A 13,818-nucleotide genomic window follows, 5' to 3' on the forward strand; every position below is an offset into this window, starting at 1 on the left:
GTTCAAGAATTTACCAACCCCTTTATCTGCAGGCTGTCACAGCTCGGCTTAACTGTGATATCCGCCACTTGTGAGAGTTTCAGCATTAAAATAACGACTGGTTTACACACACCTCACTGTAGACACATTTTAAAGTACCAACATTTTTACAAGGGGAAGAAAATGGTCACATGTAGGAACCAGCATATGTTTGAAATTTTTGCTTGAAAAATGACTGAAACAATTATCAAAATAACTGTTTAACTGATTTTCTGTCAATCAATTAATGGTTTAAAGCCTACAAAAATAAAATCTTTCAAATGCTGATGTCCATTTTGGGCCAGTTTCTTCCTCACAGTGGAGAAATATCCATTTGATTTGAGACTGAGTTTAACACAGTAATTCTTTTTAAGACTTGAGTGATGTTGCTAAAGCTTTTTAACATTTTTATTTGTTTAAAATGATATCCAGTACAAAATGTATACAGTAATACCCTTAAGTTTGTCAGTTCCCCTGAATAAAATATTTTAATCTGTTCAGCTCATGCCAGATAACAGTATCTATAAGATACACTAGATTGCTCATACAATGGTTGATGACAAAGATATAGCAATAGTACCTTTGTAACAATAAAAACTATCTTCAATATTTTGGTGGACACACTTTCAATACAATAAAATTACATACAATGTTCTGTAAAAGTTGCATTGCAATCTGCCCATATTTTACAAGATTTTCAAATTCATGTATAATGTTCATTATCTAAGAGACAAAAAGTTGTGATACAAGTCTTTATACATTTACAAAAATGATCTGGTGGCAAACTGCAGTGTTGCAGTGACTGAAATTCAGCAGGCTGTCCTCTCTGAAGCTGCTGTAACAGATGTACAATGCACTTAGATTTGTTTTTTTTTTTTCGCTAAAACAAGGCAACATCTCAAACTTTATAATAAATAATAAACCCTCTGAAATGATATTGTACCTGTTGATATATCCAGTTCATTCATATATATATATACACACACATACATATATTTATATATATGTGTGTTTGTTTTTTTTCATATACCCATAAACGTGTACAAAATATGTTTAAAATTTTTCCCCCCATGTATGTGCTAAAAAACCCCCAAAAGATTAAGATGCTTGAATTGTGTGTGCGACACAGCATTTTGGTGGGAACAACAGAACAAAAACAAAAACATGACACAGTCTGCATGCACTGGTTTCCACGGAAACCCAGGTGTGGTTTTTCCAGTTGATTTGGGTGCACCTTTCTGCTTCTTGGCTTTGACTTAAAATAAATCAGAATAGTGTCAGATCGTGATCATTCTCGTGCTTTCACCAATCACAGCATCAACCTCATTGATTGGCGAGACTCCTTGACACCGCTCCCTGGGTTGGGAGGGTCTTCTTGTGGGAACGTCACCTTATCTGGTGTGTAATCGTTCCTCTTCAGATCTGACGAACAAGACAGAAAGAAAATAAGTCAACGTTTTTGAGAACAGATTGGATCTGAGCACAGATGAGCAGGAATTTAGTGCAGCAATAATGTCACAAAACAGCAGCTGTAAAACATCTGTCACCAGGCAGTTTGAGTTTCCGACAGCAGGAGTTGCAGTGGTGTTTTGCACGGAAGTTCCTAATGGCATCATCCCCCAGGTTGGCCGGTCCAAATATCATATCGTAAGATCTGTAGAGTCATGCAGAAGTCATTCAGCGCAGAATTACTTCAAAAAGCTAGGTGGTAAAGTTGCAATTGTACTGAAACTAGATAAATAAAAAGGCCAGTGAATTATGTGTGAAGACAAAGCGCACTCACCCCTTCTCACCGCTCTTTATGACTGAAGGATCTGTCAAAATCTCCCCAACACCTGCAGAGGTTCACAGCAAAGACACAATTGTCATTGTCAAAGACATCAAATAGAAAATACACCAATACAACTCTGCTAAGTGCACAGGAAAGGACATGAATACCCTGCAGGTCGAGCACCAGCAGCTCTCCGCGGGTGTACTCGTAGGTCCAGTGGCTGAAGGCCAGCATGGTTTCCTCCAGGAGGTTGGTGGGGACGATCTCGTCCCCGTTGTTGTTGTTGAACTTCCTGAACTCCCCGGTGATGCACTCTTCTATGGCAAACCACTGTCCGGCTGAGTGACAGTAAAGCAGAAACACCTCCAGAAACCTGAACACACAGAGAACTCAGATTTCAGGGTACAGGCCTACAAGAACGGACACTTTAAAATAATAAAGCCTTGCTGACGAGTACAGTCACCTGCTGTACAGCCTACATGCAAATACTGCTCTGGTCTTGCCAAACCACAATGAGCTAAGCAAACTTTGCTTAATCACACAAGGAAATTAAAAACTAAACATGAAAGATATGAAAGTAAAAGAAAACTGTTTTGAGATGTGTGAATGGGATTTCTGTGTCTTCATCCAACCATGCATGCTTACCTCGGTGAATAAGGAATTGTCTTCGGCCTGACTTGGTTGAAGGCAAAGGTCAGTTTCTGAGCAGCTCGTTGTTGTTGAATTTCCTGGAGTGACACAGGGAAACAAAGGTTACAATTGGAATTATACCATGAGTAAATATAACAAAGGCTTTTTAAAATATCACCACAATTGGAGCTGATAAAGTAGTATTGTGGCTAAATTGTCTTCTAGTTTTATGGGCTTTTTTTTTCCATTGGAGACGTATTCTTTGTAATCCTTAAAGACTGCTGTCAAAGTGGCTAATACAGCTCCTCCGGTCCTCATCTCCAAGCGTCCTTGGACAAGTCAGTGAACCTGAAGTTGCTCCCTATGTGCACGGCAGCATTGTCACCATCGGTGTGTGAATGAGAGGCAAAATTTTAAAGCACTTTGTGAAACGCTAGGGTAAATGGCAGAAGAAGCGAACATTATTTTCATTTTTAGAAGAAGTGACAGCTGAGCTATTCTGGTTGAACAGAAGTGTGCTTTCTACAAGCTGCAGAGAGAAGAGCTCAAACCATAACAGCACATCCAGCAAACCAGGGCGTAGGTTTGGTTTTGTCTTTGGTAGGGACATGTTGACATGTAAGACATCAGACGACTAAAAGTCCATCCTTCTTTTGTCATTCATATGCACACACATACACACATGAACAGCCTGACTCCGCAAAAAATTGGACTTACTTTGATGTCTGATTTGCTGATGTAAATTGTTCATGTCTCTCCTGTTCTGTATCATCTTGTTTCCTCAGATTTTAAACAGATATTTTACATTTTTTAAATAAATATAAATCTCAGACAAAAATTTTATATGTGATATATTTTCAAGAAAATGTTACAAGAAAATAAATGTAAAGCCTGTAAGGAGCCTGTAGCTCATCTGTGTGTGTGTGTGTGTGTGTTGCTCAGGCTGCTGCTGCTGACAGGACTTTCAGAATAAAATGATGCCTGACATTAATAAACAAATCAGCTGAACAAGCTGTGGTTAATTCACTTTATAAACAATGTTTAATGTTTTTATGTCTTAATTTGCTTTGGGAGACATTTTCACCTCCAGTGATAAAGAGGTTTAATAAAATGACATGTCGGGATGCAGCTGGTCAATAACGTGCAATAAAGTTTGAAGTTGAGGGTTGCCAGATCACAGCTGAGTGAACGTTTTGAGGAAAACAATTCTGCAAAGATCTTACCGGTAACACTATGTGAAGTTAAAATATCAAGATAAGTAAAAACACTGGTAGGGACAATTCAGCAACACTTTGACAATGGAAGAGACGCGTCCCTACTGTCCAAGCCCAAATCTACACCCATGCTGTTAATTTAACTAAATCTAGTGAGAACTGCTAAGATAAACTTTCTGTGGAGGCACAAAGCCTAATGCTACAGTGTAAGACATAAGATGGTGTGTCTGTGGTCCCTACCCTGAGACAAAGGTGCAGCACAGTGTCCTCCTTGTAGATGCTCTGCCAGGTTTGGACCACCTCAGGAAGGAAGGACTTGACTATATACAGGTGTCCCGGTTTCAGGATGTCGTACTCTGACCAAGTGCAGAGCACCTTGAGGGCCCGCCTGAGTCCTCCACCCATCTCCTCCTTGCTGAGGAACTCTATTTTGGCGCAGAGGCCCCGCTGGGCCCAGGAAGACATGCTGTTGTTGATTGTGTTGGGAGAGCTCTCCTCCAGACGGTACACAGTCACCGGCTCCCCTGAGGAACACACAGTGGGTGGTAAGACTTAGGAATTAAATGTAACATTCCTGACTTTATATCAAATCCTGAGTTTTAGCCCATGTTTCTCTGCCTCTGTTGATGATCCATGACAAAAGAAAGAAAGAAATGTATTTAGCATGCTAAGTGTTTGACCTGCTTCAGAGGATTATTTTGGGCATTTTTTAAAATCTGTTCTTAATTTGTGTGAGCCATGAAACTCAGCCTTGCTGACTGATGAAGACTTACTCCAAAATGAGGACTGAGGTAGTTCCCGTGCCAATTTCACACCATCACTGAGAGTAGGTGGTTTGATAGCTGACTCTAAAACAACTTCAGTTTCTTAGAAACATGTAAACCACATAAGATTTATATCTGCTGATGGAAAATGACTCTTTCATAAGAACGTTGTCCTCAGTATTTGCTTTTGTCAGTGTTTGCTTTTATTGTCTGTGCTGCTCTGCAAAGTCAAAAATGCAGTTTAGGCAGAACTGAGTTAAGACCAGAATCTTATTGCATCTTTTTCCTACATTAAAAATCTTTGTGCTATAAAGTTGTGTTTTAAAAATCAGCATATCAAATTTATTTGATACAAATTATATTAATTAATTATACAAATTTATAAAACTGGAAACAGAAAACAGAAGTAAAAACCAAACTGCAATGACTGAGCTCCAGCTAGCTGTGACTTTGCTATTTCCTATAGTTGATAACAATTACAGGAACTTTTAGTAACTGAAACTAGGCTGATTAATCAGTCCTGCCATCAGCTACATTTAAAAAAGCACTTAATTCAATGTTCACTGGTAAAATGGTAATAAAAGTAAGATTAAATGATAGCAGCTAAAATATGGTTAAATGGAGTAATAAGACAAAATCATATTAATAACCAGTGGCATGTTGCTGCCCATTTCATTCTGTATGATGCATTGGTTGCAAATACACAGTAATCACCTCCTAACACCACTGTGACGAAATGGCTTGAAACTGCATGGATCACATGACCCACAGGCATTTACACTTCAAAAACCTCACAGTAAAAATAATAAAAAACACACTTTCTTTGACTGCCACTGAAGAAGTTCAGGAAGGAGATGTTCCTGAACTGGGGTGCCAAAAAAATAAAACAAAAAACAGGAAAAAAAACCCCCCAAAACTCCACAGCACCTAAACTTTATTTCAGTCACAACCAAGCCATTGATGAACAACCAGCTGCAACAGTCAAAGGGCAAAAACAATGTAAATACCACATCTCTTATCTGGCTCTAAACTTCCTCATTCTCCAACTGTCTGCTGCCACTTCTTAGAGGTGTCTGTAGTGTACTCATGTGATCTTTCATGTCTGGGAATGCACGGTGATCCAGACTCACCTCTAGGGGGCACAGGAGTGAAAGGGATGCTTTGGGACAGCCTCATCAAGTTGTTGCGCTCAACAGCTACAGGAGGAAAAGTGCAAATGCACACACAGAAATAAACACACGTTAAAATAAACAGCAGAAGAGGAGTGAACAGGAGTAAAAGTTTACTGTAGGATGCACTGCTCTTTTGACCTAAAGCTAAAACTCTACAACAGGTGCAGTTTCTCAATATGACAAAAATTCTATAATCATTAATTTTAATGACTAAAATTATACATGAAAACATGGGTAAAAATCCATGTCTCACCTGAGTACTGGTAGCTTTCCATGGGCTTGAAAGGAGAGCCAATAGCTATAGAGAAAACAAAGTCACTGTTAATCAGAATTTTTTAAAATCTTACTTTTAGGCCTGTTTGGACTTTATTCAATAGCTCACTGTGAAGAGGCAGACAGGAAATGAAGGGGTGTAGAAGTTGGGGATATGACATACAACAAGGGACCCCGGCTGGATGCTAAACGTGGGCATTGCAGTCATGTGGCATGCTCCGTCTTTCCACAAAACTAATCTGTACAGAATTAGTTCATTTAACGAACATGCCAGTGGTAATCTTCTCTGGGCTGTTCCAGCATCCACCAGTAGATGTCACTGTGCTACTTCATAACAACAGACGCAGAGAAACAGGCCTCGTGTTTAAGCCTGTTGCAACAGTTTTAATTCCTGGAAGTAAATTCTGTTGTCAGGTAAAAATAGCACAACAGTGTGCTGTTGGATTTTTATGTTGATTTGTAATCTGGGTGGAGCACTACTTATTACCTCTCTTAATCAAAGTCAGAGGGCCACAGGTATAAACAGTATACCCATTTCTTGGATAAATGACAAAACCACCTAGTATCCATCAGCCAAGTAAAATAAACCATTGTTTAATATGTAAATATTATTCAACCAGGCTCGTCTCTTAATACCAGTTTGGTGTTTTTTTCTGTCATGAAACAGTGTAAAATGTTGGGGACAGGGTGCAATTAATGAGCATTTTCATTATTGATTTATCTGCCCATCAATTTTTTTTGACTTATCAATCGTTTCTTACAGCCCAAGGTGTCTTTTTTTTTTATCCAAACAACAGTCCAAAAGCAAAATGTATTTAATGTACAATGACAGAAAACAGAAGAGCAGCAAGTCCTCACACTGGAGAAGCTGGAACAAGCAAATGTTTTGCTTGAAAAAAGACTGAAACAAAGTGAAAATTAAGAGCTTATATTAAAACAGATGCACATTAATTTTCTGCTGTAAGTAGAATGAATTAAAGGACTGTTTCAACTTAATTAAGAGTGAAGGTTTGTCAGTATGGATTACTTACAGTCCTTTCTTGCTCCCAGGTGGGTGTGTCTTGGTGTGTAGATAGAAACTGCAGCTGTAACCACAGAAGAAGAGAGGCACAGAAACATACATGAAGTATTACACAGCAGAGTTCACACTCAATATTCCATAAATCAGTAAGAGGTCTTCCAAAATGATTTAGAAAACACTTAGACGTTCTACTTCAACCACTAGACTATTTAATGCAATGTCTGCAACTACAGGCTTTTAAATATGTTTGATATTCCCTGACTACCCCAGATATTTAATCGGCTTCTTCTTATTCTGTGCCGTGAAACATTCTTCTCTCATAAAACATGGGTTTTTACAGGAGAAATAAATTATTTTACTGCTGATTTTGTTGATGCCAGTTATATTGCAGATTACGTCATGCACAAGCACACGTGTTGCATGAATGCAAAGAAAGGGAAAAGGTCAAATGCCACTTTAGTAACAGCATCCGTGTAAATGTAGCTAAACCAGCTGATCCAGACAGAACGAGTCTGACCCATGCAGAAGTCATGCAGATGGAGGAACAACAGTGAAACTACTCATCTCACCACTTAGTGTATCTTCGCCAGGGTCTCGCCTGAAAGAGAGCAAGACGAGCAGAGAGAATTCACAAAAAACACAGTTTAAAAAACACCAACGATTACGTGAGCTTGTGTAATGCATTTGCATCACTGTGTGCTGGCTTAAACAAGTGAGACAAACAAGCACCACACCTTTCGGTATGAGTCCCTTTAAAGTAAAGAGGCAGTGGTTTTGTGATACGTATATATGCACGTGTGTTTGTGTATCTACACTTCATATTCCCCAGTGCGAGGACACTTACAGGCTGCTGGCTTGGGCTGATTTGACCTGAACTCTTTCCTGGTGGAGAAATGAGAAGTCGTTTAACAATGACAGAAACTGGAATTAATTAAGTTGATAAGAGTTAAACTATGCAGTTGTTTTGTTTGTTTGTTTTTTTAAACTTTATACTCATGAAAGCACACACGCAGACACACTTCTTACCAGTACTACAGCCCTGGGGTCCTCATGGATGAGGATATCTTCAGCTGACACTCTGCTTCTGTCCTTCTTTGTTAGAGCTACAGAAACAGAATGAACAAACAACAACCATCAAGTATTACCAGGTATTACACTGAGCATTTATGAGCTTAAAAAGGTCAACCGATAATTGTGGTGATTTAAGGGCTGCAATTCTCTGAAATGAACAAAAAGACTACTTTAAGAAAATTTTGCTTCAGAGATGGGATCTCTGTGAGCTTACTGGATTCAGGATGGAGGAAAGCTGGGTTTCTGTCAAACTCTGTGAAGCCAGCGTAGGAGTTGACAGCTCTGATCTGACCATGACCTTCAGGCTGAGCCTGCGATCACAAAAGCAGAGAGATGAAGAAAGACACAGAGTTGGGTGTGAGAGGGTAAACATTATTCTGAAACATTGATTAATTTCATAAAGTTTAATCTTAACAGGCTAAATCATGTATGGCTACAATAGACAATACTGTAAATGTAGCAATCTAACACAACACACACAACTTCATGATTCAAGGTATCCTGCAGCGTTTTATTGGAGGCACACCTCGCCTGTTCTGGCACGAAGCACACCAATTCTAACGTCATTTAATGAATGGGGTGACTGATTTTGAGAAGAGATCAAGTAATCAATCAGAGCAGCATGTTGTCATGTTGGGAAAAAGGAAAAGCCTTCTGAGTGTTTGTAAATTGGGAAAAGAAGAGAGATACAACCAGTCAGTCACAATCAGGAGCTGATGAGTGGGAAACAAGCTTAAGGCACTAGGCTGAAGTTAGTTAGATAATCAACAACTGGACACACACTTTAGCAAACAGAGCCTGCACCCAGTTGTTACCACCTCTGCTAATCAACACCCTGTGGTTCATGTAGATGTGAAACAGTTTGTCTGTAACTGATAACCAATGCCGAGGCCCAGTGAGGCATTGTTCATGTTTTTAGTTAAACATAAAAAAGTGTAGTGGTAGGACCTTTAAAACAAGTGTTTGGTTATCAGTGAGCTACAAAGTGTTCACAAGTGTTCAAATATGACAGCAACACACTTTGAACAAACATCCCTAATATTTTGGATGTCAATATATGATCGACCTGGATAAAACTACAAAGATTCACACTCTCAGCTCTTCTGAGAAAAAAAAAAAAAAAAAAAAAGCAAAAAGCTTTATAGTGTCCACATAAACACACACCTGCGATCTGGTCTGTGTAGTTGGGCTTTGCTGTCTGCTGGAGGTGGAGGTCTCTTTGGGCGTAGAGTGCTGGAGCTCCAAACTGTCTTTATGTCCTGAAACCAATAAAATACCGTCAGCCAACATCAGGGCAAGTTAAACTGCCCTGTCAATCTCTCACATTATCAAAACAAATAAAATACTTGTGTTATTCCCAACTAACTCATGTTAGCCCCTTGTGTTACTGACATTATAGCATCAAAACCATTGTAAATGGTGAATTTTTTTCTAGAACCATTTCATTTGTTTACTACTCCCAGTGTGAGTCGCTGTGCAGCATTGAGAACAAGACAAGCAAACGCACTTCCTGATCAGGTGACATGACCAACACCACAATGGTGAAGTAACCACAGTTCAAACATCTGATTCTTTTGAGAATCTTGTTCCCGCACCTCCACCTGCCAAACACATCTTCAATCAATCACTGGGATGAAAACCTGTACACAGATCACTCATGTTTCAGTCACATCATACGTGAAAACCTCAGAATCACCCAGGAACAGAGGACAAACAAGTTGGACTAAAAGGTCCAGATAGAGAAAGAAAAGAAAAAAGGCACCAGCTAAAGGTCTACTGGGATCCTGATCTGGGAGATGGACAGGCCCGAGCACCCGGCAGATGCAGCTCTCAACTTCAGACTGAAACTCAAACCTCTCGTTTTGTTCGGCTGTCTTGTCGTGTTCCTCTTGTCAAGGGGGACTTCTGACCCACTTTGACCCTCACAGCGGGACGCTGGTGGTCCCGACTCACTCCGTTTCCTGCTTTTTCGTTTGTGGGGTCTCCTTGGTGCCACAGCGGGGCCACGAGCACAACTTGGTCTGGCGCAATTTCCGTGGGCGTGACCCAGCGTTGGATCAGTTACTGGAGCCAGTGGAACTTCAGTGTCTGCACTCTGTCTACAGTGCGAGCCCGACCTGCCCTCGTCGTCACAGAATGCCTCGTTCACGTACCCCCAACTCACCTCACCCTCTCTCTCCCTGCTTCCTAACCCCTCTGCATTCTCAGACTTCACAGTGCAAGCAGGCAAGCAGACAGGCTGAGCAAAGCCCGAAGGCGAGACAATGACAACAGTAGGATACAAACACACACAGTTTTCATCCTCCTCTTTTATCTTCTCATCAACACCAGATTCACCCTCATTCTCACACTTACCCACAAATGCACCAAACTCTACAGTGGTGCTGTCTGGATGGAGGGGCTGCTGGTAAAGCCCAGCCAGAGGGAGCTCTGGGTGGCTAAAGCCACTGGGCTTGGAAGGGGTGCTGCTGATGTGGAACTGAGCCCCGGGGGAGGGTTCGTTGGGCAGGCTGGATGGGGAGTCGGAAAGGCCCGGCTCTTGTGGACGGGACAGCTTACTCTGGGTGAGAGAGTGGCCTCGGAGACGCAGCTCCGTAGGGGAAAAGGCCACAGCACTTTGGACAAAGGCACTGGAGCCGGCACTGCCTGAGGAGCCAGCCTCTGCAGCAAGGTGCCTGAGCCCAAACAACTCCCTCTTTTCTGGACTCAACTGTGGGTTCAGGCTGGGATCCAGCCCCAGTCCTGCTCCAGGGCTGGGCCCGACTCTCCGGCTACTTTCCGTCCCAGCCCCTCCTCCTACACCAACTCCAAAAAGAGAATCTGCTATGTCGACTCCTGTCTTGGGGAAAGAGGAGCCGAAGTAGGGTCCCACACTACGTTTGCCTATAAAGGACGATTTGGAGTGGGGGCCGGTGTCTGTTGCTACAGGGGCGATGCTAGGGACAACATTCTTAGACAAGCTGAGCTCCCGGGTGATCTGATTATGGACCTTGCTGGCCTCTGAAGCCCTCTGAGCAGTGAGGGTCTTAAGAGTGTCCACAGTGAGAGCTGAGAGGTCCTGCAGGTGGCCGATTTGGGAGTCCAGTGTGTGCAAAGAGCGTTTTATAAAGTTGACCTTGTTCCCGACCTCCCTCAGCTGCAAACACATGGTCTCAACTCTGGAAATGACAAACAGTAGCTTCAGTTAGCCACAGATCATCTCCTGTTATCTGCTAACGTTCATGTTAAATGAAAATATGGCATTTTCACTGAGTCATTTTTCGACATCTTTCTGAACATTATGAAAGTTTTACACCTTGCCTCTATGAATGGCAATAACAGTCCCACCTTTCTGAGGTAAGACGTATGCGCTCCTCACTCCCCGAGTGAAACTGATCATCCTTTTCATGAAAGTACGTCTCCACACACTGCTCCTCAAAATCGTGAAGCTTCTTTTGGTCTTCCTCAGTGAGAAACAGCTCTAAAACAAAGAGGACAAAAAGGAAGTATAAATACAGAATATGACACCAAAGTGGATGTCTCAACAGAAAGCACAGACCTGTCACTGTTGGACAACTTTTTAAAAATTGTTTTGTTTCGTACATGTTCCTCTCATATGTTTTGTGTTTACTGAAAATGAATCATCAGCGGCAATCAATTTACATGTTGCAGGCAGAGACACTAGTGTGGACGTACTTGGTCCGTAGGTGTTCTCCTTCTTCCTCTTTCTGCACATACAGAAGAGGGAGTAGATATGGCACAGGAGGATGAAGGGAGGTGGGAGGACAGGCTTCTCATGGTAGGCCATAATGAAATGGTAGCGCTGGTACTTCCACACCAGATTAGAAATGGACTTCACTTGTATATACACATTGCTGAAAAACAGAGTACAGAAATGACACTAAGGATGCTGTTGAAGAGAACCGGGGCCCAAACCTGGGCCATAGTGAGGCTGACGAATACCATTGTTTTTATTTTTGTAAAGACAGTTGGAGTGGGCTGTGCACTTACTTGAAGAAGGCGATGAGGAGGTTGACCATTAGTATATACTGTACAAAGAGGTAGACTGCTTGTAGGAGAGGAGTCAGCCACACTACTGAAGTACACAGGGACTTTACTGATGCTTCACTGTTATTGGCACACACTGAAGAGAAGAAGCAAGAAATTAGCTCCTTATTGGAGCAAACTTAATTTGGGACAGGAACAGTGCAACTAGGATTCTTTTATTTTTATGACTTTTAAAAGTTTGTTTGAAAACTGAAGCCCGCAGAGCCTTGAGCATTCGGTTCTTTTCTTCTCACAAGCTGCTGCCTAATTGAAATCTCACTATTTAACACTTCCAGTACAAGGTCATAATCCCAGTGATAAACCACATGAAAAAATTTCAATGATGTGTGACATGTAAGGATGCCAACTCAGGTGTTTTGTTCCACCCTGCCTTTTACCCAGACCCTTCACAGCTTAGCTGAGGCAGTTAATGCTGTGGTGAAGCACAAAGCCCTGCCCTCCCCATAGAGACCCGTGTTGGCTGCTTCTGCCTGTGAACCATGTTGCGTGAAAGAGGGAGGCTGTGGGGGGGGTCCTCTGATTAGGCCGTCGTGGGTTTGATTTCCAGTGCTCGTTTTGAGTGACAATCAGCTATCATGCCGTGGTGAGAAGCTATGAACAAAACAGTCCTTACCCTCGTAATCTCCCCTACCATCCTCATCGTCCTTACCATCGATTTCATAGGCATACACTTCCCCGTACATCATCCAGTACGGTTGGAAGACCACATCTTTGGCCAGCGTCCAGCTGGGTTCCTCATCTGGGTACAGAATGGCTTTCCGGGGTACGCCGTAGCTCAGAAGGACTATAGCCATAATTACCACAATATAAAACATGTTGGCCACCTGCAAGAGATGACACACATACTGAATGAAACGTTTGACTGATGGCACTCACTACTTGAAATAATATTTGAGTTAGAAAGTACCAGAGAGACTTTTGATTAAAAAAAAACAACAACTTCGTTCACTTTTTATATAACAGCTTGCTGAAAGGGAAAAATAAAAACGGGGCAAAGTTCTTCTGTTCTTTGGTCTGGTGTTGATACACTGGTATTGATATCCCCAGGGCATACACAGTAATGTTGAAGGGTTGATGATTACGTAAAAGCTATGAAGGAGTGCACGGCAGAAATTCCATTTTGTTCAGAGTAAATCTAGTTTCACTTATAGAAGGAGTGTATTTTGGGGAATATGCTTATTCACTTTCTTGCAGAGAACTGCAGCCTGTTAGCTTAGCATGAAGATCGAAAAAAGGGGGAAAGAGCTAGACTGGACTAATGGTAAAAGCCAGCTAGTAGCACCTCTAAGCTCAAATGAGAGCTATATTTTCCAGTGCGTTTAGTTTAGCTCAGCTAGGCTAAGCTAAGATTTATCACCAAATATCAAACTAAATAAATGAAAAGCAACCAGTTTCACAGGTTATTTAACATCATTTCATCCAATATTCTGTTGAAGGAAGGCTATCACTTGAGGTATTACACATTTAATAAAATACAATTGAGCACAGTACACGATGAAAGTTTCGTTCTAAAAGTGAAGGGGCTGCTCAAGATAAAAAGTCACAATATCTGGTTACAGCATGTAAATGATTAATGCTGTTTGAATGTGAATGTTCAAAATATTAATATGATATGTTTGTGAATGCACAAAGACGCAGAAACTGCTTTCTCACAGTATGTTCATAATACAAGCTATAAAAAAAAATGGCAGCAAACATCCACATTTGTCTGTGATAGAGTCACGACTTTAGGCTCCATAAACCAACTAAAAAACTAAAACTAAACTACTTATTTCAAAGTCACTTTTGATACATTGACAAAGTAGTGTTCATCATTTCTGTATCACAGTACTTTATC

At 41.3% G+C, this 13,818-nt stretch overlaps 1 protein-coding gene across 2 annotated transcripts in view; it reads right to left on the reverse strand.

Annotated features, from left to right (window-relative positions):
* Positions 1 to 843: 843 nt before the first annotated feature.
* trpm7 (transient receptor potential cation channel, subfamily M, member 7) overlaps positions 844 to 13,818 on the reverse strand; it is a 36,614-nt gene continuing 23,639 nt past the window's right edge. The window contains exons 22-40 of one of the 2 annotated variants that reach the window (XM_041040683.1): positions 12,631 to 12,805; positions 11,925 to 12,057; positions 11,610 to 11,788; positions 11,262 to 11,394; positions 10,290 to 11,092; positions 9,099 to 9,193; positions 8,149 to 8,245; positions 7,890 to 7,966; positions 7,708 to 7,745; positions 7,433 to 7,461; positions 6,874 to 6,927; positions 5,823 to 5,867; positions 5,528 to 5,593; positions 3,874 to 4,157; positions 2,435 to 2,517; positions 1,957 to 2,162; positions 1,802 to 1,853; positions 1,566 to 1,672; positions 844 to 1,440 (exon numbers count right to left, since the gene is read on the reverse strand). In XM_041040683.1, the coding sequence (XP_040896617.1) occupies positions 1,328 to 1,440; positions 1,566 to 1,672; positions 1,802 to 1,853; positions 1,957 to 2,162; positions 2,435 to 2,517; positions 3,874 to 4,157; positions 5,528 to 5,593; positions 5,823 to 5,867; positions 6,874 to 6,927; positions 7,433 to 7,461; positions 7,708 to 7,745; positions 7,890 to 7,966; positions 8,149 to 8,245; positions 9,099 to 9,193; positions 10,290 to 11,092; positions 11,262 to 11,394; positions 11,610 to 11,788; positions 11,925 to 12,057; positions 12,631 to 12,805 (2,769 nt within the window). In that variant the 3' untranslated portion in view covers positions 844 to 1,327. Of the gene's footprint in view, positions 1,441 to 1,565; positions 1,673 to 1,801; positions 1,854 to 1,956; positions 2,163 to 2,434; positions 2,518 to 3,873; positions 4,158 to 5,527; positions 5,594 to 5,822; positions 5,868 to 6,873; positions 6,928 to 7,432; positions 7,462 to 7,707; positions 7,746 to 7,889; positions 7,967 to 8,148; positions 8,246 to 9,098; positions 9,194 to 9,788; positions 11,093 to 11,261; positions 11,395 to 11,609; positions 11,789 to 11,924; positions 12,058 to 12,630; positions 12,806 to 13,818 lie in introns of both variants that reach the window. The other variant, XM_041040674.1, reaches the window with a different exon arrangement.

Source organism: Toxotes jaculatrix, chromosome 1 (assembly GCF_017976425.1).
Source record: "Toxotes jaculatrix isolate fToxJac2 chromosome 1, fToxJac2.pri, whole genome shotgun sequence".
NCBI classification, from domain to species: domain Eukaryota; kingdom Metazoa; phylum Chordata; class Actinopteri; family Toxotidae; genus Toxotes; species Toxotes jaculatrix.